This window comes from Pelodiscus sinensis, chromosome 12 (genome assembly GCF_052426305.1).
Source record: "Pelodiscus sinensis isolate ZL-2025 chromosome 12, ASM5242630v1, whole genome shotgun sequence".
In the NCBI taxonomy this organism is placed as follows: Eukaryota; Metazoa; Chordata; order Testudines; family Trionychidae; genus Pelodiscus; species Pelodiscus sinensis.
The window spans coordinates 45,823,380-45,847,064 of NC_143063.1; the positions used below are offsets into that span (position 1 = coordinate 45,823,380).

General features: G+C 54.3%; 1 protein-coding gene and 1 long non-coding RNA gene across 10 annotated transcripts in view; both read right to left on the bottom strand.

Annotated features, from left to right (window-relative positions):
• GSE1 (Gse1 coiled-coil protein) overlaps positions 1 to 3,993 on the bottom strand; it is a 342,537-nt gene extending 338,544 nt beyond the window's left edge. For 4 of the 9 annotated variants that reach the window (XM_075939940.2, XM_075939941.2, XM_089781531.1 and 1 more), the window contains exon 1: positions 1,537 to 3,991. In XM_075939940.2, the coding sequence (XP_075796055.2) occupies positions 1,537 to 3,759 (2,223 nt within the window). In that variant the 5' untranslated portion in view covers positions 3,760 to 3,991. Of the gene's footprint in view, positions 1 to 1,536 lie in introns of all 9 variants that reach the window. The other 5 variants (XM_089781532.1, XM_075939942.2, XM_075939945.2 and 2 more) reach the window with 3 other exon arrangements.
• Positions 3,994 to 14,694: 10,701 nt separating this feature from the next.
• Positions 14,695 to 22,898, bottom strand: LOC142831136 (uncharacterized). The gene is made up of 3 exons (XR_012906792.2): positions 22,847 to 22,898; positions 16,259 to 16,431; positions 14,695 to 15,465 (listed from the first exon to the last, which is right to left on the bottom strand). It is a non-coding gene; the product is annotated as an uncharacterized LOC142831136 (long non-coding RNA).
• Positions 22,899 to 23,685: the final 787 nt, after the last annotated feature.

Below are 23,685 nucleotides of genomic sequence, written 5' to 3' on the forward strand. Positions count from 1 at the left end.
CCACAGGAAGTCAATAGTGTCTAGCAGCATGACCAACACTTCCACTGCTTCAGGGCTCTTAGAAGACATGTTGGGGTAAATTAGAGCTAAATAACAGCACAGAGCCAGGACTGGTGGCTGGAAACAAACTTTAGGGGACCACGGGAAACTAAGCCACATGCATGCTAAGTGGACATCCAGCTAATTAAAATCATGCCGGATCACGGATGTTGCCGGACCAGAGAGTTCAACGTGTACCTCGTTTCTGGCGTTGTCCTTCAACAGTACCACACAGCATCCTTATGCTACTTTCCCAACAGAGGATCTCAAAGCATTTCTGTATTTTTAAGCCTCACAGCCCACCAATGAATGCTTTAGAAAGAATTATCCCCATTTTACAGAGGAGTCAACAAAGGCAACCAAAGCCAGATAGAGAACCAGGGAAAGAACCCAGGTCTGATTCCCAGATTTGCTCTTTAACTACAACCTGTGCGCACCCCTGGCATTTATTTTGTAACGGGTACCCTGGAAAATTCAAATAAGATCCCCTTCCAGCAGAGGGAAAAGGCACCTCCAAGCAGGCAAATGGGCAATTTTCAAAGCCACTTTGTCCTTGCTGCACCCGGATGCCAACTACCTGCATCCTAGCAGATGTTGCTGTTCTGGGCAAAGGTCGCCCCAAAAGCCACTCCTGGATGATCAAAGCTTAAATGACTATTCGCCTCACTCGGATTCGATTGGCCATTCAGAGCTGCTGTCCCACGCAGAGGAGGATGGAGCCAAGGAGAATAGAATTGTTCTCCCCGGTCCGGGCAGCAGGCAGACAGGCCCCCTTTCTAAAGGGTAATTCCACCAGCTTCCCGGGTCCCTGCACAGAGCCTGGGGTAAAGAATAAAGGCTCATCATTCCCCAAGGGGAAAAGCACCTCAGGTTGAAAGTGTCGCCCTGCCCCTTCCTTCCCACCCCCCCAAAAAGAGGGTCTTTCTGTGCGTCAGTTTCCCAGCTGTGGGAAGGATCTCTTAAATGACACTGTTTTGATTGGGCTTCTAAAGGAAACAAATGGAGCTGGCTAACTTTCTACGGAGTGGTAGACTCCTTTGCCGGCTGGCAGGATTTCCCATGGGGCTTGTGAGCAGGCGGTGAGCAGGCCTGTTCCTGCACAGCTCTGCCGGCTGGAGCCAGGAGAGACAGATGTCTCTAACGGGCCCAAGAGTGGCAGCTGTGACATTCCCCATTGGGAAGCGGACCAGCCCAGGCGTGGTCCCGCTTTGGCAGACTCACGTCCAAGCCGCAGGCACAAAGATTGGCTTTCTTCACAGGCCGGCACTTGCCTGGCCACTGCTCCTCCTGGGTGACTCCGTTCCTTAGTGAGGCCCGTGATCCCCGAAGGGTTTGCTGGAAAGCGCTCTGTTTAGTGTTTACCTCCCGAATCAGACACAACAGAAGCCAACCGCCTCTCCATAAAACTAATTCCACACAAGCCAAAGCCGCCAGCTTTCCCTACTCCTCCTTGCTTCCTCCCCCAGCCCCGAGGGAAGTCAGAACAGCGTGCCTTACCTTTGGGAGACCGGCTGGGGGGGTCCCAGCCAGAAAGTCGGGAGGCGTCACGTTTTTGCCAGCAAGCACCACTGCGCCACACTCCGCACACGCGCCAATGGTCAGCTGTTTACCATCATCCACCAGTAGGCTGTTGGCCACGCGGAGGGAGTACAGAAACACAGGCAGCCGGGCTACCTGCACGGCTTTTAATCCAAGGCATCGCTTCCGCTCCTGCCGGCAGAAGAAGCACACGAAGGTCTCCACCTTGTACTGCCGGGACCAGGCGCTGCTGGGCTGGTGGGGGGTCTGGCTCTCGTGTTGCAGCCACTGGCCCAGGAGGTCATGGTAGCAGAGCACACAGGTGGCCACGAGCCCAGTGGAGTCTGCAGGCCTGGCCCTGGGGGCCGGGGGGTAGACAGTGAGGAAGGGGAAGAAAGGCTCCTTCTCCCCAAAGCGGCCCGGCGGGTTGACGCTGAGCTGGAACTCCTTGCCAGCTCCCAGCTCTGCCCCGCAGATGTAACAGACGGAGGCAGGGCCTGACGTGGCCGGGGGGCGCCTGGCCGTGCCGCTGGGCTCTCCGGTGGAGAAGACCTGGTGATACCTCCCCAGGAAGCTGTGCACAGAGGCGATGAGTTCCTCATTGCGGCACGCACGGTACATGGCCCATAGGTCCTGCAGCACCCCATAGCACTTCCTGCAGCTGTGCACCTCCCCGTGCTTGCTCAGCCCCTTGGCGTGGGGCGGGCAGGGCAGGTGGCTGAGGAAGGGGAAGTGCATGGTGTTTTTCGCGGTGCCGTTGGTGATCTTGGCAGAGACCAGCCGGGCCTCCTGGCCACAATCCTCCCCGCAGAGGTAGCAGGCTTCCTGTGGCGGGCCAGGGGCGCCCTCCTCTTTCTGGGCCCTCCTTCCCTTGGGGGGCAGGCCCACCACACTGGCCTCCAGCGGCACCACGTAAAGCCGCTGCAGGACCGGCACGCCGGCCACCTCGAAGCTCTGCCACTGCTGCATGAGGGAGGAGAAGCAGCAGGCGCAGACCAAGGTGCTGCCCACCGGGCTGATGGGCAGGGCCCCCGGGGGCGGGCTGTGCAGCCACAGGAAGGGGAAGAAGGGGGCTTTGGAGGACTTTTCTTGCTTCTGCACGTGGATCTGGTGCTGCCCGGCCAGGGACAGGGGGCTGCCACAGATGTAGCAGAGGGTGCCCAACGGCGGCGGGGCTGCTGCCCAGGGTGGCCTGGGCACGGCCAAGGTGTGGGCGTTCTCCAGTCTGCTAGGGGCTGGGCAGGCCCCCTGCCCCTCCTCGTCGCTGGTGATGTTGATCTCGCTCTCCTCCGAGGAGCTGTAGGCTGGGGCCCGCTTGCCAATCAAGTCACCATCCCCCGGGACAGGCTCGGGGGCCCGGCTGGAGGCGGCCGCCCTGCCGGCATCGGGTTTGGCAGCTGCGCCCTGGCCCCCTCTCCAGCTGCTGCTGGGTGCCTCGTCCGGCCAGGGGCGCCGCCGCCGCCTCCTGCCCGCAGCCAGCCCGTTGTCCTGCGGCACAGGTGGCTCCCCGAGGGCTGGGGGCGGCGGGCGGGGGCGGCTGCCCATGGGCGCGCCTGGCCCCGGGCGCTCGGCGGCTCCGTTGGCTGCGCCCGGGCGCAGCAGCGGCAGCCCCGCGGCGTGGCTCGGCGGCTCCGGAGTCCGGGCGCTCGGCTCGGGCTCGGAGAGCTGGTCGGTGTCGGAGAGGGAGGACAGGTCGGAGTCTCCGCCGCCTGCCCCGGGGTCTTCCTCGTCCTCCTCCTCGGCGGGCGGGCTGCTGCCGCTGCCCCGCCGCTGCTCGCCCAGCGCGTAGGCGAGGTTCCACTCCGGGCCCCCCCGGGCTGCGCCCGGCGCCGCCTCGCACTGGTGGGGCCGCTTGAGCCAGTACATGCGCTTCTCCAGCGGGGTCCGGCTGCGCTCGAAGGCCTCCCACTGCTCGGCCAGGAAGCAGCGGCACACGGCGCACACCAGCGCGCAGCCCTCGGCGCTCACCTCCTGGGCCCCCGGCGCCGGCTCCTGGTGCTGCAGGAAGGGGAAGAAGGGCTGGCGCTCGCGGGGCGCCTTCACCTGCAGCTTCAGCGCCTGGCCGCGCCCCAGCGCCCCGCCGCAGACGAAGCAGCACAGGGCGGGCGGCGGGGGCGGCTCGGGGCCGGCGCTGAACGCGGCCATCAGCCGCTGCTTGCGGGACACCGGCGCGTCCTTCCCCGGCGCCGGGCGGTCGCTCATGGTGCGGCGCGGGGCTGCGCTCTCATCGCGCTGCCCGGCCGGGCTCGGCGCCCCGCGGCGGGAGAAGGGGGGGGGGCAGCTAACTTTGGCCGCGCGGGGCTCGCGCGAAGTTTGGCGGCCAGCTCGGCAGCGCCATCCCCGCCCCCAGCAGCTGCTGCTGCCGGCCGGCCCCGGCTCGCCCCTCGCACGCTGCCCGCCGCCGACCAGCCCCTGGCGCCCCCTGAGCGCACGGCCGCAGCCTGCTCCTGCGCGCTCGGCGGGCGGGCGGGGGGAGCGGGAGTTGCAGAACGGGGGAGTTTTCCCTGGCGGCGCCTTCCCCCCCCTGCGCTGGGGCCCGGGAACTTAGGCGACGCCTGGAGTCGCTGGGGGGGGAGGCACCGCGCCCGCCCCAAAATGGTAATTGCTGAACAGGGCGCCCCCGACTGGCCCCATCCCTGAGCGCACAGTCGCCCCTGGCTGGGAAGAAGTTTCCAGGGTGGCTACAGAGTTGGAGGCCCACGGCCAGGCTCACCAGCGGGGGAGGAGGGGGGCATGTGGGGGACTCACAAAGGCCCAGGACTAGCAGCAGCGCTTAGAGACCCCGGCCCTTTAAAACGCTTCCGGAGCGCCACGTGGTGCGCTCCGGGTGGCACTGAGGGCTTGGGGGACAGCAGCGTACCCCATTCCCTTCCAGAAGCACGGACCTCCCCCCCATCTTCCCTCAGGGCCCGGCAGAACTCTCCCCCCCCCCCTTCCCATGGCTCTAATAATCCTGCCACTAGGGGATGTAGTTCTCACTCCTTTCCCCCATGTAGTTTTCTTGGGCTGACCTCCTCCTTCGCTCAAGTCTCTGGCCAACCTGCTCTCCGACCGTTTTGAGGCTGATTCCCCCTCCCCGAAGTTAGAAACGTGGCCAATCGCTCAGAGCCTTGGTCCACAGCAGCAAGGGGGCAAGAAGACAACACCTAGCCAGGGTTGCCAGGGGTCCGGTATTTGCGCTCTTTGTCCAGAAAAAAAAAATCAGAGAATATCGGAAATGTGCAGTGTCCAGTATTCTATGATTTTTCCAGCTGTGCACTGGACAGAAGCCTGGTGTGGGCGGGGGGAGCAGGTGGAAGGCTGGGCCACGATGGGTGCGAGGAGCCTGGGATTGCACAGAAACCTGGCGGGAGGGCGGGGGGCTGGGACTCCCCCCACCCCCGCCAGGCTTCTGCGCAATCACAGGCTCCCAACACCGATCGTGGCCCCGCCTCCCAGCCTGGGAGTCCCAGCTGGGATTGCAATGGCTGCTTTGGGCACCCCAGAATGAGGGGGGGGGCTTATTATCCCACATTCTTTATTTTGTTCCACCAAAAAATACCGCGTGTCCGGTGTTTTTTGGGAGACCATCTGGCATCCCTCCACCTAGCGCTTACACAGCTTTCCTCTCAAGCATGGGCCCTATGTCCTGACCCTGTCCTAGCACTGGTAATTAGCCCCGCTACTTCCTCAATCAGCCACAGCTTTTCCATTCCCGGTTAGCCTCCCATGCTGTGCGGGGTGGCTATGCTCCGTTAAAGCACTGAGGTGATCCACGCCCCGCTGCAGCCTGGTGTGAATTAGGCCTTGCCATGCCGGAGGGGATATTGCGAGGTCTCATGCCTGTCATGCAGTTTGGTATCCTTGAGTCACAGGCGCCACAGAAATGCAAAGTGTTATTACCCGCAAAGGCAACGAGCGCTAGTTGTGGTCAGCCACTCCCCCAGCAGGCACCAGCATGGGGTTTGCAACTAACAAATAGTTCTGCGACCCTTACGGATACTTGAGCGTGGCCATTGAAGATGTGCGCGCGCTGGGCGTGTGTGGAAGGGGATTTGCTTTCAAAGGATGCTGCTCTGTGTGTGTAAATTGCCTGCCGTGTATAAAAGCCTACGAAGTCCTGTGCATGCGCCACTTGCATGGGCCTCAATGGTCAATAGGACGCTGCCACTCATCTCCTAGCAGAGACCCCAGGGGAGTTTCAGACGCACATGACCTCTCAGGATCAGGCCCACGGTATGTAAGTTGCCATCTATAGGGAGCCCCAGTAACTGTGATAGGACACAGAGTAAGGAAGAGTCCAGGGGCCTGGGATGAGCACCCCATACAGACCTGGGTTGCTAAATTAGCCAGGCCAAATTTTGCAAAGCAGGAATGAGCTAGAGGCGCTCAGAAGAGAAGAGTGAGGGGGCATTTGCTGGCAATAGGGGAGGGATAGCTCAGTGGTTTGAACATTGGCCTGCAAAACCCAAGGTTGTGAGTTCAGTCCTTGAAGGACCCATTTAGGAATTAGGGCAAATCTGTCAGGGATGGTACTTGGTCCTGCTATGAGGGCAGGGGACTTGACTTGATGACCTTGAAGGTCCCTTCCAGCTCATATGTGTAACTTCCTGAAAGGGGGGAGGGGGTGTTCCAAAGAGGATGGAGCGAGGCTGTTCTCAGTGATGGCAGAATGAGGAGCAATGGTCTCAAGTTACAGGGGGGAGGTCTAGGTTGGATATTAGGAAAAACTCTCTCCCTAGGAGGATAGTGAAGCAGTGGGATGGCTTCCCTAGTGAGAGGGTGGAATCTCCATCCCTAGAGATTTAAATGTCCCAGCTTGACCAAGCCCTGGCTGGGATGATTGAGTTGGGGTTGGTTCTGCTTTGGGCAGGGGGCTGGACTTTAGTGAACTCAACCTTATGATTTTGTGTCTAGATTCTTTTATAGCTCCGGGGCCCCCAATCTCCACCCATCCTTGTTCTGATGAAGGCGGCGGGAGAGACCAGAAAGCAGCTTTGAGAGATGGTCTAACAACTAGGCTCCCAGAGCCTCAAATTGGGGACATGTGATCATTTTAAACACTTGCCTTTTTTATTTAGTGGAGATTCTTGCATGGAAACAGGAATTGCCTTCTCTCCCGGACCAGTTTATCTGCTCGTTCTTGACTCAGGGGCAAGTTTCAAACTTCCGTGCACTGGATGATCTCCCAAAGAGAAGCAGCAACCTGTGTTGGGAGACACTTGGGTGGCTGCTAGAACGCATCAGTGCGGAAGGAGCTATTGAGAAGCATAGAGCTGTGCCTGTGGTATCATGCTCTGTCCCTCTGAGGATGTAGGCTTGACTCCCTGCCTACGTTACAGCTCTGCAACAGGGCTACGGTAGGTCAGCTTGGGGGATCAGCCTCTTTTGCCTTGGGTCTCTGAGGAAGCTAAACACACTGGATGACAACAGCTGGAGAATGAACAGGAGGGGCAGGAAGACTCATATGGGATGAAGATCCTGCTTCTATGCAGATAGCCCTAGCAAGAAAGGATGGGGGAACCCGAGCTGAGAACATGCTACTGAGGGAGAACAGTCCCCAATGGGATTTTTTCCCAAAATTTTTTCCAGGAGGTAGCGGCAGCTCATTACAATTTATTTACAGGCCTGATGTTGCAGTTGTTCTAGGCCTGGATTGTCCATTGAAGCCAATGGGATTCATGTGCATGTGAGAGTGCACCTGGCTTGCATGTGGTTTAATGTAGATGCAACAGCCATTTAAGAACCTATAATGCTGCGATGGGCAACCTAGCCTACGAGATTGCTGTAGCCCCGGTGCGCTCGCGGGTTAGGGCAGTTTTGCTATGTAGTGGGCTTGCGCACCTAGAATGTGCCGATTATGCCATAGCAGCGCTGTGATTGGCTGCAGAGGGAGCGGACGGCTCTCAGTCAGTGTTGTGTGCAATCAGCACCCACCTCGCTCCACATGCCCTGGCTTTACATGCGTGTCACAGCAACAACAAACAAAAGGTCTCGAGGGCCGCACGTAGAACCCCAGAGGGCCGCATGCGGCCGTCGGGCCACAGATTTCCCTCTGATGCATCCCCTTTTGTACATGCAGTGACTTGCCAGTGGCGTTATTCCAGGCATTGCATTCCTTTTGACCCACCACCGTGCCGGTCGGGTAGGTAGCTTGATTTTTGCCCTCCTAATGCTGGTGCATTGGTTAGAAGGACAAGAATTTGAGGGCACTGGAACAAAACAACAACACAATCAGCCTGTGATTTCCCTGTGATTGTTGTGGATTAAAAAAAAAAAAAAAAAAGAAGAGAGCCTGACACCCAGAAGCGTGTAAGCTCCTGAAGTTGGCATCAATACTAGCCAAGTACTGCAGCGAACTCCCTCACTCGGTTCCTTCCGTAGGTTGGTTTCATGGGCTAATCCATTACCCTCCTGACCAGTCTCAAGCAGAGAGCTCCAGCCCCATCATCACCGGCTAGGGGAGAAGGGAAGGCCATACCAAAGGAGCGTGCCCAGGCTATTCCCTGGGAGGCAAAAGGCGCGTGGGAGGAATGTTAAGTGGAAATGTATGGCGTGCTATGCTCCTACTGGAGGGAATCTCTGTAGGAACTGGTCTCAGTAAAGAGGCAGAAAGCTCGTTGCTGGAGGGAAAAAAAGAAGTGTCCTGGTCTTTATTTCACAGATGGGAGTAGCAGCCTTGTGACAGGCCTGTGGCAGGGCTGGGACCAGGAACCTGATGTTCTGAGCCCCACCCGGGGGCCCTGGCTGCTGACAGAAGAGAACAGTCCCACCACGTAGAAGAACAGGTGAGGTAATCCAAGCGGTATTTTCTCTGAGCTCAGTGACAATGTATAAATAATGATAGCCTATTAGACCTCTTAGACTTCCAGGACGACACACTCCCTGCCTCCAAAAAACGTACATTCCAAAAAGTCCCGGGCACATTGATCTCGTGTTGCGGCGGCGAGGTCAGCGACGTTCAAGCTCTGCGTGGCCTGCTCTGTGCAGAGACTTTCCTGAAAATCCTACCAATGTGCATGCCCCATTGCAGACTAGCAGGCGGTGTTTGGCCAAGCTTCCGCCCCGCAAACTGCTTGAGGGATGGTTGGAATAGTGATAACGCTGGGCTAGCCGGCGGGTATGTCTACACTAGAGTTTTATTGGGAAAACGGCCATTTTTCTGACACAACCTGAGTCACGTTCGCCGTGCAATCGCATTCTTCCAAAAGTAAATCGAAAGAACAGAGGGAGTTTTCCAACATTGGTAACCCTATTTCGACGAGGACGAAGCCTTTTCGTGAAAGAGCTTTCAGAAGAAGGCGAGGTGGATGGGGAAGAGGGAGTTCTTTCGAAAGACGAGGAAATAGCACAGGTGCCCTGGTGGCCACTTTGTCCATAGCAATCACAGCTTACACGCGAGCCAGCATCCACACTGAACCGACGCTATCTTTTGAAATGGCAGGTGGCTTTTTCGATGTGCTTGTGTGTGTGTGGATGCTCTCTTTTGGAAGAAGTTTTTTCGGAAGATCGCTTCCGAAAAAAGGTTCTTCCGAAAGAAGCCAGTAGTCTAGACACAGCCGGAGTGGGGCATTTTTCAGAACAATCTCAGAGCGGACCAGGCACAAGTGCAGTAAGGGTGTTTAGAAGTAGCAACTCTAGATGTCCCCTTCTTGAGTAGTGGGCAGCTTGATTTGGTTTCTAAGCTGTGTGAATCCTCCAATCGCATAGCCAACCCCAACAGTGGGGTCCTCATTTCTGACGAGGGCTGCAGGCATTATCCGGATACATTTTTTTCCACTCCTATTTTTCCACCATGTCATACTTGGCATCAGAGTTCCCTCTAAACTGATCACTCGTGCAGTCGCCTAGGAGAGATTCCAAAGCCGCCTAGATGATTAGCAGAGCACCCACATCTGGCAGCAGCATGTTTCTATCGGCAGTGCACATCCACACATGCCTTGGTGCTAATAAAATTTATTCTGCACAGATACACAAAATTAGATTGCAAGGCTGCCAAGCAGTAAAGAAGGCTGTGTGAATTAACTAGTTGATATATGGAAAGTACTTTGAAACCATAACATAACCATGCAAGTGCTTAGTATTGTCATGAGTCTAGAAATCCAAAGCCACTCCGAACTCCACAGTTGTGTTACACACCATACTTTAAGCTTCACAGCAACAGCAGGGATAGCATTCTGATCCTTGTGCTCCTGAAAGCACACTTGAGCTAATGGAGAATCATCATGAGCTCTCAGCAGTATAGAAGCTATGACACCCACTATTAGCAGGCAGTGGTGCTCACAGTCCACTACCCAGCTCATTGTGTTATTACAGCCAGTTGCCAGCGTTGGAAAATCTTCCATTAACATGGTTCTTCAGTTCAGTTTGCATATTCTGAATTCATTTTTCTCATGACCCTTCATGAATAAAAGCATTTTCTGTATGGCACAAGATCCTTTTCTCCCCTTCTGTTAATACCAAGTGTAATCTTTATAACTTGGAGCATTGTAAAAATAGAGATTCCTTCTCATGTAGTCCACCCTGAGGCAGAATTGGATGAGTAACTGATTTTTCAGTTCAATGGCTGAACACATTCGGGGGAGGGGGGGGAAAAATGTGTCAGGTCAACCCCAAACCACAATTTTTCAGTTTCTCACCAAAGTGACAAAACAAAGACAAAACCCCTGAAATTAAATGTTTCATTTTGGTTTGCATTGCTCTGCCTCCTTCCCCACGGTGTTGTTTCAGTCACACCTAAAGTCAAAACATGTCCTTTAGAAAATGTCAAAACAAAATGTTTCAAGAGCAGGAGGTGGGGGTGGGGTTGTTCCTCCCAGCTGAAACTATTTGCTGGATTTGACCTGAATTTGCAGACAGTTTTAGACAACCTGAATCCGCAGTTTTTGGTGAAGAACTCATCAGGAGACCAAAAACAAAAGACAACACACTCACATCTAGAAGCACGTACTGTTTTACAGAGAGAGGGCCAAGGCAGAGACATTGACTCCTAGTTCTGTGCTCTGGCTCGGAGCCCATGCCGGGTATAGCCCTCCGTTTTCGGGGGCAGTGCGAGCCTCCAGTTCCCAGCACATGGAGTGCATCACCGCCTGGGCACGCAGCAGGCCTCAGAGGCCGCTACCGGGGCCCTGGCTACAGCTGGGCAAAGCGGCTCATTTATCACTCTGCACGGCCTTATTCCCGGGGCTGCTGTTTGCAAGCAGAGTGGGGGAGAGAGGGAGGGTTTTGCAGACAGCTTCGGAAAGGACTGAAAACATCTGTCCTGACCGCCAGCATGTCCTCAGGGGAGAGCCTGGCTCCAGCAGGGTTGGATTCTCCCCAGCAATCCCAGGCAGGCTGGCAAAAGCAGCCTTTTCCTTGGCTCTAAAAGGGACTGCAGAGCTGGCGAAAGGGGAACAAGCCAGGAGTCGCTGAAATCCACTTGCCCCGTGATGGACAGGGCTAGCCCAGGTCCCTACAGAACACAGGGCTCTCCACCCGGCCCGCAGCGACCTCTGCCGTGGCAGCAAGGGAAATTAGTCTGTCCCTCTTGTGACGGGAAAGGATGTAAGGGTGACTGATGGGGCAGCTCTCCAGAGCGAGGCCTCCGTCAGCATCTAGCACACCAGGGTGGTGGTCCATGACTCAGGCGCTTACGTGCTGCAATAAATCCTTCCCCTCCCCCTCCATAGGCCACTGAACAGCTGTCAGACTGGAGCAGCCCTCAAGCCAGCGCCTGGTGATCTGTAGCTTCAGGATTTGTGCTATGAGCCATTCAGTCCCCACACTTATACGATTTCTGGTTACGAGCGTGGATTGGCTAAACGCCCCGCTCCAGCTCCCCACCCACCACCCCCCAAACTTTGGGGCTAGCTCTGGGATGGAATGCAGGAGAAGTCTGCTGTAAACTTCTGGCCCAACTCCTACTGATTTTAACCGGTCATTTGTAATGACAGTATTAGTTGTACGGACGTAACATCCAGTCGCCCCATTCATGGCCCGAGACCCCATCGTGTTAGATTCTACAAGTACCCAGAACAAGACGGCCTCTAAACTCCGCATGCACTGGGAATAGACATGCACTGAAACAGACGTCCGCAGTGTCAGACGGACAGCCCATGGAACTGGATCTAGGGTGAAATCTCTGCAGCTGAAGCCAATGGAGACAAGTCCGTTCACACCAGCTAGCGATCTGGCCTGACTGTCAGCATTGTTGTGGGGTCAGATTGCTTCCTACTCACACTGGAAGCTCTTTGGGGCAAGGATCTCGCTCTCCTGTCACCGTGACAGCACCTAACCCGCTGTTGGAGCTGTATGTGAATGGTACCACATTGCCAACCATCACTCCCCAACCCAACGGGCCTGATTTATAGCAGCAGAGGCTTTTCGCACGGCTGGGGCGCATCCTCTCCTGATGCCCCGTCCCTAGCCGGGTGAGGTTAATACAGAAATTACTAACTGCTTATTCTTTCCAGCTGTTCCGTGAGTCAGAGGGTGCATTAAAGCATATTTCAAACAACACGCTGCATTCGAGTCAGCGTGGCCAGTCCCCAAACCACCCCCTCTGTAATCCTGCTACTGGTATGTTGTTTGAAAATGGAATATTTCTCCCACTAGTCAATTCAGAGGTATGTATCATTTCAGACACGAGCCCCGGCAGAGTCCAGCTGGCTGTGCAAGATGCGATACCTTTTTGATGGAATCTGGGCACGTACAAATTCTTAGCAGGTAGTCGACTATTCTATAGTCCCTGGGGGAGGGGCCGGCAGCCAGTGCAATCCAGCCACTGGGGGTCCAAGCTCCCCACGGACAGAGGCTGCTGCCAGGTGGGGGAGCAGGGGACGCTGCTGCAAAGCAGCCTCTGTCCACAGCAGCCTGGGCTGGTCATGAGCAGAGGCTGCGCCGGCAGCAGCCCTGTCCATGGGCAGTCCGAGCTCCCCATGGACAGGGGCTGCTGCCGCAAAGAGAGGCAGCAGCGTGGAGGGAGGGGGCAGGTGGCACCGTGGAGCCAGTGTTGGGTAGGGGGGAGCAGGAGGGGGAACACCAGCTTCTAAGCCAGCTCCCCTCCAGCACTGGCTCTTGCTTCCCTTGCTGCCTCTGATACAGAGGCAGCAGGGGAGGGGGGTGGGGGAGAAGAGGCAAGTAGTTGACTACTCATTCATATCCTTAAGAGAGACCCGCCCCCCCCGCCCCCCGGTCCACTGCTGGGCTGGAGTACCCCCTCCCACTGCAGGCCGGGGCTGCTTCAATCCAGCCAGAGCAGCCACTGCCTGCACGGATGGGCCAACCACAAATAGGGACTGCTCCAATTGTCCACAGCAGACGGGAAGCTGCTCCAGCCTCTTACCTTAAGGTGCCCCAGGACTCCTTGTTTTAGCAGAGTGTCTAACCCAGCTACTCCTCTGAGACTTATTACACGGTAGTTTTCAGAGTAAAATCTTGGTTTCCCCAAAGTCAGTGGCAAAACTCAGGGACTACCCCTGCAGGGGAAGACAGGATGGTCTAGTGGTCAGAGACCGGGAGTCAGGATTCCACTCTTGCTCGGACACAGACTCCCTGTGTGACAGAGGGCGAGGTATATCTGCATTCTGGCCCTTCACTCCCCACCTGGAAAATGCCGACCCCATACTTTTACTTGGGCGTGTCGGGAGGATAAAACCCATTAAGCTGGGAACTGCGGTAATGAGGGCCATGCCACAGAGACACATCAAGGTCAAACCTTGGAAGAGACTCCACACTAATTACCAGTTCCCAGATTCATCAAGTCTTTTCCACATGCATACAGAGCCCAACTGGGAAAAACAAGGGAAAGGGATGATTAATGGCTGGAGGCACCTGGGAATGTGTCTTTTACCTTGATACAGTGTGGGAGTGTTTAGGGTTTGTTTGGATAATTTCTTTTTAAAGTTATTCCCACTTGACTTGTAGCACTTTTCGAAGGAATCGGTTTAATAGACTACATTTGGATCGGAGCATGCACCGACTCATCCAGCAGCTGCATTTCTAAACATCAGTAATTATATCACCCTCCATCTAGAAATACTTTGCACCGTGTATGCAAACCACAGAGAGAATACTGATAAACATGCTAAGATTAGAACTCAGGCAGATAAATACACACATTAAACTTAATGGAATTGTCAGACACATAGATGAACATAATTTGTTGGGGAAAAGTCAACATGGTTTCTGTAAAGGGAAGTGAGGCCTTACCAGTCTACTAGAATTCTGTGCAGGGGTCAACAAGCATGTGGACAAGAGGGAATCCAGGGGATACAGTACACTTAGATTTCCAGAAAGCCTTTGACAAGGTCCCTCAGCAAAGGCACTTAAGTAAAGTAAGTTCTTATGGGATAAGAGGGAAGGTCCTTTCCTGTCTTTTAACCAGTTGTCAGTCCATGAAACAAAGGGTAGGAATAAATGGTCAGTTTTCAGAATGGAGAGAGGTAATTAGCAGCATCCCGCAGGGTTTCGTACTGAGATTAGTCCTATAAAACATATTAATAAATAATCTGGAGAAAGTGGTAAACAGCAAGGTGGCAAAATTTGCAGATGACACTAAATTGCTCAAGTCCAAAGCAGACTGAAGAGCTTTAAAAGGATCTCGCAAAACTAATTTTCATGTTGATAAATACAAAATAATGCATATTGGAAAACAATCCCAACTATACGTATAATATGATGGGGACTAAATTAGCAGCAGTCAAAAAAGCAAACAATGTTAGGAATCATTAAAAAAGGGATAGCATATGTCTTTCCCTATTTCAAAATAGGGATGCAAATGAAGACATTCGAAATTGCAAATGAAGCCAGGATTTAAATATCCCACACTTCATTTGCATATTCGCATTATAGCGCTATTTCAAAATAACAGACGCTGTTAAGAGGTTTACCAGTTATTTCGAGAGATGGGTTCTCTCTCGAAATAACTGCGTCTTAACAGCATCTGTTATTTCAAAATAGTGCTATTTCGAAATAGCCCCATAAAGCAAATATGCAAATGAAGCACGGGATATTTGAATCCTGGCTTCATTTGCCATTTCAAATGTCTTCATTTGCAGCCCTATTTCAAAATAGGGTGCAAGTGTACACATACCCATAGAGAAGATGACAAAATATCCCATAGAGAAGATGACAAAATATCTTAAGGCCTCTATAGAAAGCCATGATACTCCCACATCTTGAATGCTGCATGCAGATGTGGTCACCTCATCTCAAAAAAGATCTTTTAGCATTGGAAAAGTTCAGAAAAGGGCAACACAATGATTTGGGGGTATGGAAAGGCTGCCATATGAGAAGAGATGAACAGGACTGGGACTTTTCATCTTGGAAAAAGATTACCAGGGGAGGGCGGAGAATATGACCAATGTCTATAAAATCATGACTGGTATGGAGAAAGTGAATACAGAAGAGTTATTTGCTCCTTCCCATAACACAATGAATAGGGGCCACCACATGAAATGAATAAGTAGCAGGTTTAAAACAAACCTGTGGAACTCCTTGCCAGAAGATGTTGTGAAGACTAAGACTATAACGAGGTTCCAAAAAGAGCTAGATAGATTTATGGAAGTTAGGTCCATCAATACTTATTAGCTAGGATGTGTAGGAATGGTTGTCACAGGCTGGAAACGGATGACAGGGAAGGGATCACATGATGATTACCTGTTGTGATCCCTCCCTTTGGGGCAGCTGGCATCGGCCACTGTCGGAAGACAGGATACTGGGCTAGATGGACTTTTGGTCTCACCTAGTCTGGCCATTCTTATGTTAGCTTCCCAACACCACTATGAAATAGAGAGGATTATTTCCATTATATAGATGGGGAAGTGAGGTATGGAGAAGAGAAATTGATTTGCCTGCTGTTTCACAGGAAGTCAAAGGCTTACCCAGGATTAGAAGCTTGGCACTTGATGGCTAGTTCTGTGTTATCAGTGTGCCAGGCATGTTGACCTGTTAAATGGAGAAATAGGTTGATAATTGGTCTGAAATTCATTGATCTTGCACTCGGATATACAATAAGTTAGTCTTTAAAAAAAATGGCTAATACATGTACTTGATTTGTATTTATTATTAAAAGTAGAGCTAGTTGGGAGGAAAAAAAACCAAATGTTTTGTGACAAATTTTCAAAAGTATTTTTTTTTTAAGTTTCTCAAACTGACTTTAAAAAAAAATCATTTGCTTTTACACCTTTCCTGTCCTGCACTGTGAAAAGGAGTTGGGCATGGAGAGAGAAAGGTGCCTCCCATCTGAATCAAACAAAATTGTGGAGAAAATTGAAATTGATCACTAAAAAAAAAAAGGGGGGGGGGCGGTTGTTTTGTTTTGTTTTTACCAAAAAAGAAAATGTTTCACAAACTGTTTGGTTTTGATCAAAAAGGGATTTTATGTCAAACTATTTTGATGGAAAAATATTTGACCAGCTGTAATTAAAGCCAATTGCAAAGTGTTTCCTAATGTAGAGAGTGTGTTTTTCTATTTGCCAGCCTGGAAGACTCCGCTTGGGAGCAGAGAATCAGCTTGGATTCAAGCTGGCTTGTGCACCACCACCAGTAATAAAGATTTTGCAGGCTAAACTCTCTCCTTGAGATCTACTTTTGGCACCCCATTCACTTCAATGAATTTGCAAATAAAGTCAACATTTGAAGCTCTTAGTTTTCACTGCTCTGTACCATCGCTTCTTTACCCCCGTACAAAGAACTGTCCATAGCCTGCCAATCTGATTTGCTAGTGTTTCACACCCACCTTTGCACAGGTGTAAATATGGACATGAATTCCAAAGCAGCTGAGAACCAGTTTCGGCTGTATCTTAGAGCAGAGTCTGTTGATGCACAAGCTGGCCTTGGTCTTGCCCAGACAAGGTGTAGGAAGCAGATCTTTGCTAGCTTAGCAAATCCACTGCTTGCAACAGGCCCACCCTAAAAAGCACAATGTGAAATCCGAGTTAGCTTGTCCTAAATGGTGCAACATAGAAAGTTAACTAGCCAGAGAGGTAACTCCCAGGAACATGATACGGAGAACAGCGTCTCGTGTTCCCTGGAGTTCAGTCGGACAGGCTGAATCCAGGGATGAGGGCAGGCGGCGCATAAAGCGCATCTTTCATTAGCGTGAACTGGCAACTGGAGGTCACCCATTAATATTGATCAAGAGCAGAAGGTGAACTCCAGCAGAGGTGAAAAATAGCAGTAAACAGGGGCTGCTATTTGCTGGCATGACAGCTCAGGGAAAAGCTAATAGAGCCCGGGACAGGGACGCTATTAAGGAAACAAATGAAGATGGTTTGATTCGGAAGCCAAAGGCAATATTTCTCCTCTTGTGAAAGAGCTCCCAAGGAGCAAGCTCAAACCATTATCCAGGGACACTCACACCACTCAGTTCATCCCATTATTAGGGGATGTTTGCATTAGCACAGCTCTCCGGTTGGTCATAGGCCCTATACTGCTCAGCCCAATGGAGTGTCTGTTAGTGTAAGTGGCTGTTGTCCTACTCTGTCAGAGTCCCAAATGCTGGTGCCATGCAGCAGAACGACACCCATCCCCTTCCAGAAGAGGTGTTACAATAGGCAAAGCTCGAGAGCACCAAAATGCAGCTACTTCTGGGGTAGAATGTGGTTACTGTTGAACACGACAGCAACCGTTCGCAGGAAGTGAACTATAGATCAGCTCCCGCAGCTAAAGCGCGGGGTCTTACCAGTCCCTCCTGGAGCGGAGCAGGTTTGGGACGCTTGAGCTAAGCGCCTTAGTACTGTGCAAAAGACCATTTGAACTTTAATGGCCCCAAGTAGCCAGAAGGGGGTAGGGTTGGCTGCTCATCCAAAAGCAGAGTGGCTCCGTTTGGTGGGGGCGACTGCAGTGTGGACTTAGAAAACCAGTCCTCCTGCTGGATCACCCTCCCTATGCTAATGTCCGTGTGTTCAGCGTGATTCCTTTGCACCGGAGCCTCACATATCCCGATGGCAAGGGAATTTGGGTTGCCCAGCCAGGCACACCTGCCCCTTCGCTCTCTGGAGGCAAGTGGGTAGGAAGCACACGGTTGCCTTTAGCAACAAAAGGGAGGGAGTCACATTTCCCAGTAGTCCTGACACTGGAGGACTGCGAAACACACAGCGTGTGCCTCTCGGGATCGACCTCACCCACGTGCTGCGTCCGTTCGCCCGGGTCTGCCACTACGCACGTCCTGCGGCTCGGACTCCAGTGGGCAACAGCCTTCAAAGGTGGTCACAGAGGCAGCAAATAATCGGTAGGAAACTTTTTTGCAGTGCAGGGGAGGGGAGGGGCGGAGCGAACCCGCCTCCCCCTGCTCCAGCAGGCCCTGGCAGCTGTGAGGAAAGTCACGGCCACATGTGGCCTTTGAAGGAGACGCAGATGCATTGGGTAGCGAATAAGAGAGTGGGCCAGGCAGGGAAACAAGCTGGTTAACCCGGCCCAGTGAGGGCTAACGTGAAGTGTAGCGGAGCGAGCGAACACACACGCACACACACACACACCCCTCTGCCAGGAGCTCACTCGCGTCTGTTAACTCCTGCATCAGCACTGCGGGAACCAGCCACGCCCAAAGCCAGCCGCACACCCAGCCCACCCAGCCCTGCGCCCCGACACGCCCTCGCCAGCGGGGTAAGAGCAGGCCCATGGCAATCGCTGCATAGCCCAGTTAGCTGGCTTCTGCTGAGCCCCGGGACTCCCATTTGAGCCTGATACAGTGGGTGGGTCTCTTCCATCCCTAGACGCCCTCCCATCCTGGGGCTCTACCTGGAACCCCCTCCCATCTAGCACGCCGGAGGAGGCAGGCTGGTGGTGAGCCCCTGACACCTTGTTGTCACCCCCCGGTCGAGACCCTGAGTGGAGATGCACTTTGTGCGGATCCTGGGAACCACTGAACTCCCCATTGTGCACTGGCGAGGGGCCCAGCTCCCCCTTCTATTCCAGGCCTGGCCTTCCCCACCCCCTGCCACAGCTCTGCCTGTGCACCCCCACCCTGAGTGCTCCAGGCCCCTCACCCATCTGACGTCCTGGATGTCTCCTGGGCAGACCAGCCAACAGTGCTGGGCTGGTAGGGTGCGTGGCAGGTGCTTTTCGCCATGCACCAGTGCGCCCTGCAGCAGGGCTGGCCTTACCATCAGATGCCAGACCGGGGGTGGGGGGGCACCATTAGGACCCAGAGTGTAGAAAATGGTGTCTGCTGCTGGTGCATATGTATTCTCTGCTCTAGATGCATAGAGATGGGGGGTGCTGTGCTGGAGGAAGGAGGGCACAAGAGACATAACAGGCAGGCAGGTGAAAAGGTGGCATGGGGGCATCATTTGAGCTCCCCACCTCAGGTGCCAAAATGTTTGGGCCGGCCCTGCCTTGCAGACTGCTCCAATCTACAAACCCGCTCCAACCGGGCGTGATCGTAGGTTCTCAGAGGCCAGGAAGCATCGCTCTCGACCGGCCACAGCCAGCCGGGGGGTGAGGAGGTGGAAAGTGAGGTGCTCCCCTCACGAACCCCAGCCTGAGCCATTCCAGCTGTACGTCAATGCAGGCAGGCGAGGACCCCCCCCCTTCGCCCCACTCCCTGCACTGAGCCTGGCAACGGGCCATCTAGTTACCCTTGGGCCCCATGTGACCTTTAGGAAACCCACGTGTGGGTCTGGCCGGACGGCACTTAGCTACAGCGCCACGCTCTTGTGGTAAAACTGATCAGAGGCCAAAACACCGTACCGTCGAGCAGCCTAGGGACTACTCTAAGTGATGCCGAACGCAGCAGGTCCACTAGGATCTATTTCAGGAGTGGGGATTGGGGGGGGGGGGGAGGAAAAAAAAAAGCCAGAACCCTGGTTTCACCCCCACGTGCCTGCTCTAAGCTGACCCCAGGCACACTTGCTCAGGACATGAGCTGTGCACCATCTGCCTCTAGTTTTCCCACGCTCTTCTGCGCACCAGCACAGTTGCATGTTCAGGTATCACACAACCCTGCAGCAGGAGGGGAATTCGTGCCGTCTGCACAGCCCGTGGCTCTCGTCCTGCTGGCAGATGCTCCTGACCCCGATGCAGCACTTGCAAGCGCGCGTGGGCTAAGGCAGCAGCGTGCCGCTCAGCCGGCGGTGCCTGGCGCGGGGCGGAAAGTTGCTGAATGTGTATTGGAGCTGCAGTCTTTGCTCTGCAAAGCACTTTCCTCCATGATGCAGTGACAAGTGAGGCGCCCACGATGGCCAGCAACTCACTGCGGAGCTCCACTTCCTCGCGAGCGCCGCCCAGAGCCAGATTCTACAGCCCAGCTCGTTCATGCTCCCGTGGGCAAGGGTTCCTCTCGCGCCCAGTCCCCTAGGCCCGCGCACCATCCACCGCTGGCTGCTTGTAAACAGCCCTGGGCAGATGTCAGGATAAAACTTCGCTCTTATACATGGCAGGGGAGAGGAAAGCAGCGTCGCTGTTCTGGGAGAGAGAGCGAGCAGTGGATCGCTCTTGGTGTACATGCACGCTGGGGCCAGATGCCTGATGCGGCGGAACTGCGTTCTGTCCCCGCCGAATGATGGAGGGAGCAGCACCGGAGCTGTAGCAGAGAAGTCCGCACTCCTACACAAGTCAATAGGCCTCGGGAGTCAATTTCTAGCTCTGCCACAGGCGGCCTGTGCAAACATTAGGCAAGTCATGCCCCCCTCTCCGTGCCTCAGTTTACCCCTCCCACCTCTCCGTGCCTCAGTTTACCCCCCGGCCACCTCCCCATCATTCAGTAGGGATAACTCCTACCACCCAGTGGCATTTTGAGGGGCAATTCATTGTCTCCACGATGCGTGGATGACCGACACAAACATTATCCGCCTGGCTTTGCCTGCTCTGCAGCCAGTCCATTGCGATAGTGAACAACGGGAGTGTCCAAGAGCAAGGACAGAGGAACTATTGAATGAGCTGGCAGCCAAAGGGAGCGGCTTCAGAAGGGAGCAGGCATTGCTTCCTTGTAGCAACACATCGCCTGGTTCTTGGCTCATCACAGCAGAGTTGTACAGACTCATGGAACCAGGCAAGGCTCCTATACGACCCTCCCGGCTGCATCTTTAAAAGCCAAGCTGCAGCTCGCGCCCCTCCGGGGCTGTGATCTCGACAGAGCCAATTGCTGAAGCAGGACTAAGGCGCCCCACGGCCACAGGGATGAGCTCAGCGCAAACACAGGCCGAGCTGATTAGCGCGCGAAGCCTGGCGAGCGCGTGGAGGGGTGTCTGCAGAACGGCCCGGGGGGCTGCGGGAGGCTCTGCTGGTGATTCACTCAGTGGCATGGTTCCCTGCGAGTCAGGCCAGAGCCAAGTCCCTCGACGTGGTGTGAGGTTGGGTTTTTTCTTTTTAAATAAAAGACCTCACCCCCCCCCCACTTTCAGAGCGCGCCGTTCTGCAGTGCCAAGTCCCTGCCCCCAAAGGCCGTGTCAACACAGAAGAATGACGGTGGCTGTTAGAACCAGCTCTTAGAAAAACAAAACAAAACACTCCCACTGACCAACTGCAAACTTTACAAAGCAGTAAAAACTTTGGGGGCTTTAGCCAGCAACCCTGTCTGAAGCCATCAGAAGGCCAACAACATGAAAAACAGCTGTGGCAATCTAACCCTCGCTCTTTCCCAATACAATAACCCCAAGGCGTGCCAAGTAATGTGCCCTCATCTGTTCCTGCCACGTGCGGAATAAATGTTGTTGCACGCACAGCAGCACGTGTGAATATGCACCACCAGGAGAAACAAAAATCTAGCTGTGGGTGCTCTGCATTTGTGTTTCTGGGCAGCATTTGCATTTCTCCTGCATGGCCACACAAGTGCTCAGCTAACAGGAAACACTGGTGCGGAGGGTAATTCATGCTTGGCTCTCCCAGTGTACCTTCCTAGCTAGGTCAGAGGGCTTCGCCAGCTACTCAAGCCTCGTGAACTGGATTCTCATTATCCCTCAGAGGAGGTTGAGAGCCCAACGCATGGGACGGGTAAATGGCGGCTGTGCCCAGTGCTGGGTTCCCAAAGGGAGGCCCCCTCCCCCCATGACTGCTCCAATAGAGAGGGCCATGAGCTACGCACCTGTCATGCAAGGCATGGGCCCGTCTGTCTGTCACACACCCACACACCGCGACCGCACACGGCTGCTTTGATGCCGAAACACAGAAAGCTGGTTTCTGGGTGCCCAGCGTTTGAGCAGGAGGGACGGCATCAGACACGGAATGTGCCACCAGAGGGAAATGGGCTCTGGTTTTAACTTGCTATTCCTGGCCCATTCGTTCAACAGGTGACAGCACCATCTGCACCCTCCTCCTCCGCCGCTGGCACAGGTCCAGCCCTGTGGAGCTGAACATGAGCTGCTGAGCGCTAGGGATGTGAACGGGGTAATGCTTATGGGGTACCTGCGGCCCGCCGTGGGTGGAGGGCTGCTCCAGCCTTATGGGGGTCAGAAGCTAGCCCCCTGACATGGGGGCCGGGAGCAGAAGCCAGCCCCCCAAGTGCAGGGGAGCCAGGAGCCATCCCCCCCCCCCAAACACACACACTTGGGGGCTGCCAGCAGATCCTGCTTAAATTGGTTAACCCATTAAACCTAGGGCTTAACCAGGTTAACTGGGACCTTGCAGCCATACTGAGTAGCAGCCTGGACTAGGGTTGCCAGGTGTCCAGTTTTTGCCCAGACTGTCCATTATTCGGATCCCCGTCCATTTAAAAAAAAAACAAACAGAAAATACTCGACACGTGAAACATCCAGTATTTCCTGCTTCCCTCAGATGGAAACCTGGCAGGGACAATTTTCCCTGCCGCATCTGGTGGGGGAGTGAGGAGCACGGGGCCATTTAAAGGCACAGCACCACTCTTTTTTTTTTTTGCTCAGCTTTGGTCCCTCCCCCTCCCCCCCCCCAACAGAATTTTTTCCCTGTGTTTTTTTTTTTTGAGGGGGGGGGAAGCCGCATGTTCAGTATTTTTTGTTACACCATCTGATAACCCTAGCCTGGAGAGGGGTCTCAAGCCCAACAGTGCACCCCCTGCAGGCAGAGCCTGGTATAGCAGCTTCTTGGGCTCTAGGTCACTAGTCCGGCTGGCTCACCCCTGTCCTGACTCAGCCCTCCAGGGCAGTAAAGCACCTGGTAAAGCAGAAGTCTAAAGAGTCCATCCTAAGCTGTCAGCCCCACTGGGGGCTTGATAGCTCTTGTCCGCCTTTGTGTCAGGGGTTCTTACCTCCCCTTCCTTGGTGGGGGGTTGGGAAGCCCAGGCCCTCCCACTCCTTCAGTTTCCAGCCAGAGACTCTATATTAAGAAGCTAAAAAGCTGCTGCCATAGACTTGCTGCAGTTTCCCTGGGCCACTTCCAAACCTTCAGTCTGAAGAGAGTCCCCCGAGGTTACCTGACAGAACTAGGTCTCCTCCAGCGAGCTGCACAGTCACTCCTTAAACTCCTGTTCCTAGGAGCCCCCAGCCTCTGGAGTCTTCTGCACTTTCCTCTGCTAGGAGCAGCCTTTTATGGCAGCTGTTGCTGGCCAAATAATTAGCCACAGCTGCGGGGGCAGTAGCTGGTTTGCCCATTAACCCCTTGGTGGCTGTTGAAGCTTTGGGGCTGTTCATCCCATCTCACCGTCTTCAGGAGCCAGATCCTTGGCTGGTATAAACCCAGCACAGCTCCACTGTCCTGGGTGGAGCTACGCCCGTGTACACCAAGCATCTGACCCTTGGGCGCTTTTCACGCTCTCCACTCAACATCACCCACGCATTCTTCGGGAGAGGAGGTGGCTCTTGGGTGGGCACTCTTGCGCCACCCCGCCTCACTTCAACGAGACTTGACCAGTCCGCTGCTAATCCTCGCCCACTCTCCCCAGTTAGACTCCTGCAGACCGGGACCTGCAAGGTAGGTGGCCAAATCGCACCGAAAGTCAACGGAATTTAGATCCTTTAGGCCAGCTGTGCCGTGTCCGTGTTCCGAGGTGGCGGTACGTAGAGTGATCGGTGGGTATTTTGATATTTGGAGGCTGTCACATTGGTGTTTTCTTGCACTGGGCAGCTGGTCCTGCTCTTTGCCTGGCTCGCTTACCACTGAGCAAGAGGGGGAGGGCCCACCTTTTAAACCCCCATCTTGCCCCTCTGCTTCCAGGAGGGAGAGGTGTTTCAGCTTTGCCCAGTGGGGGGAATGGTGCAGTCTTTCCCCCTCATAGTCAACTCCTGGTAGCATGCGGGAATTAAGCTGCCCCCT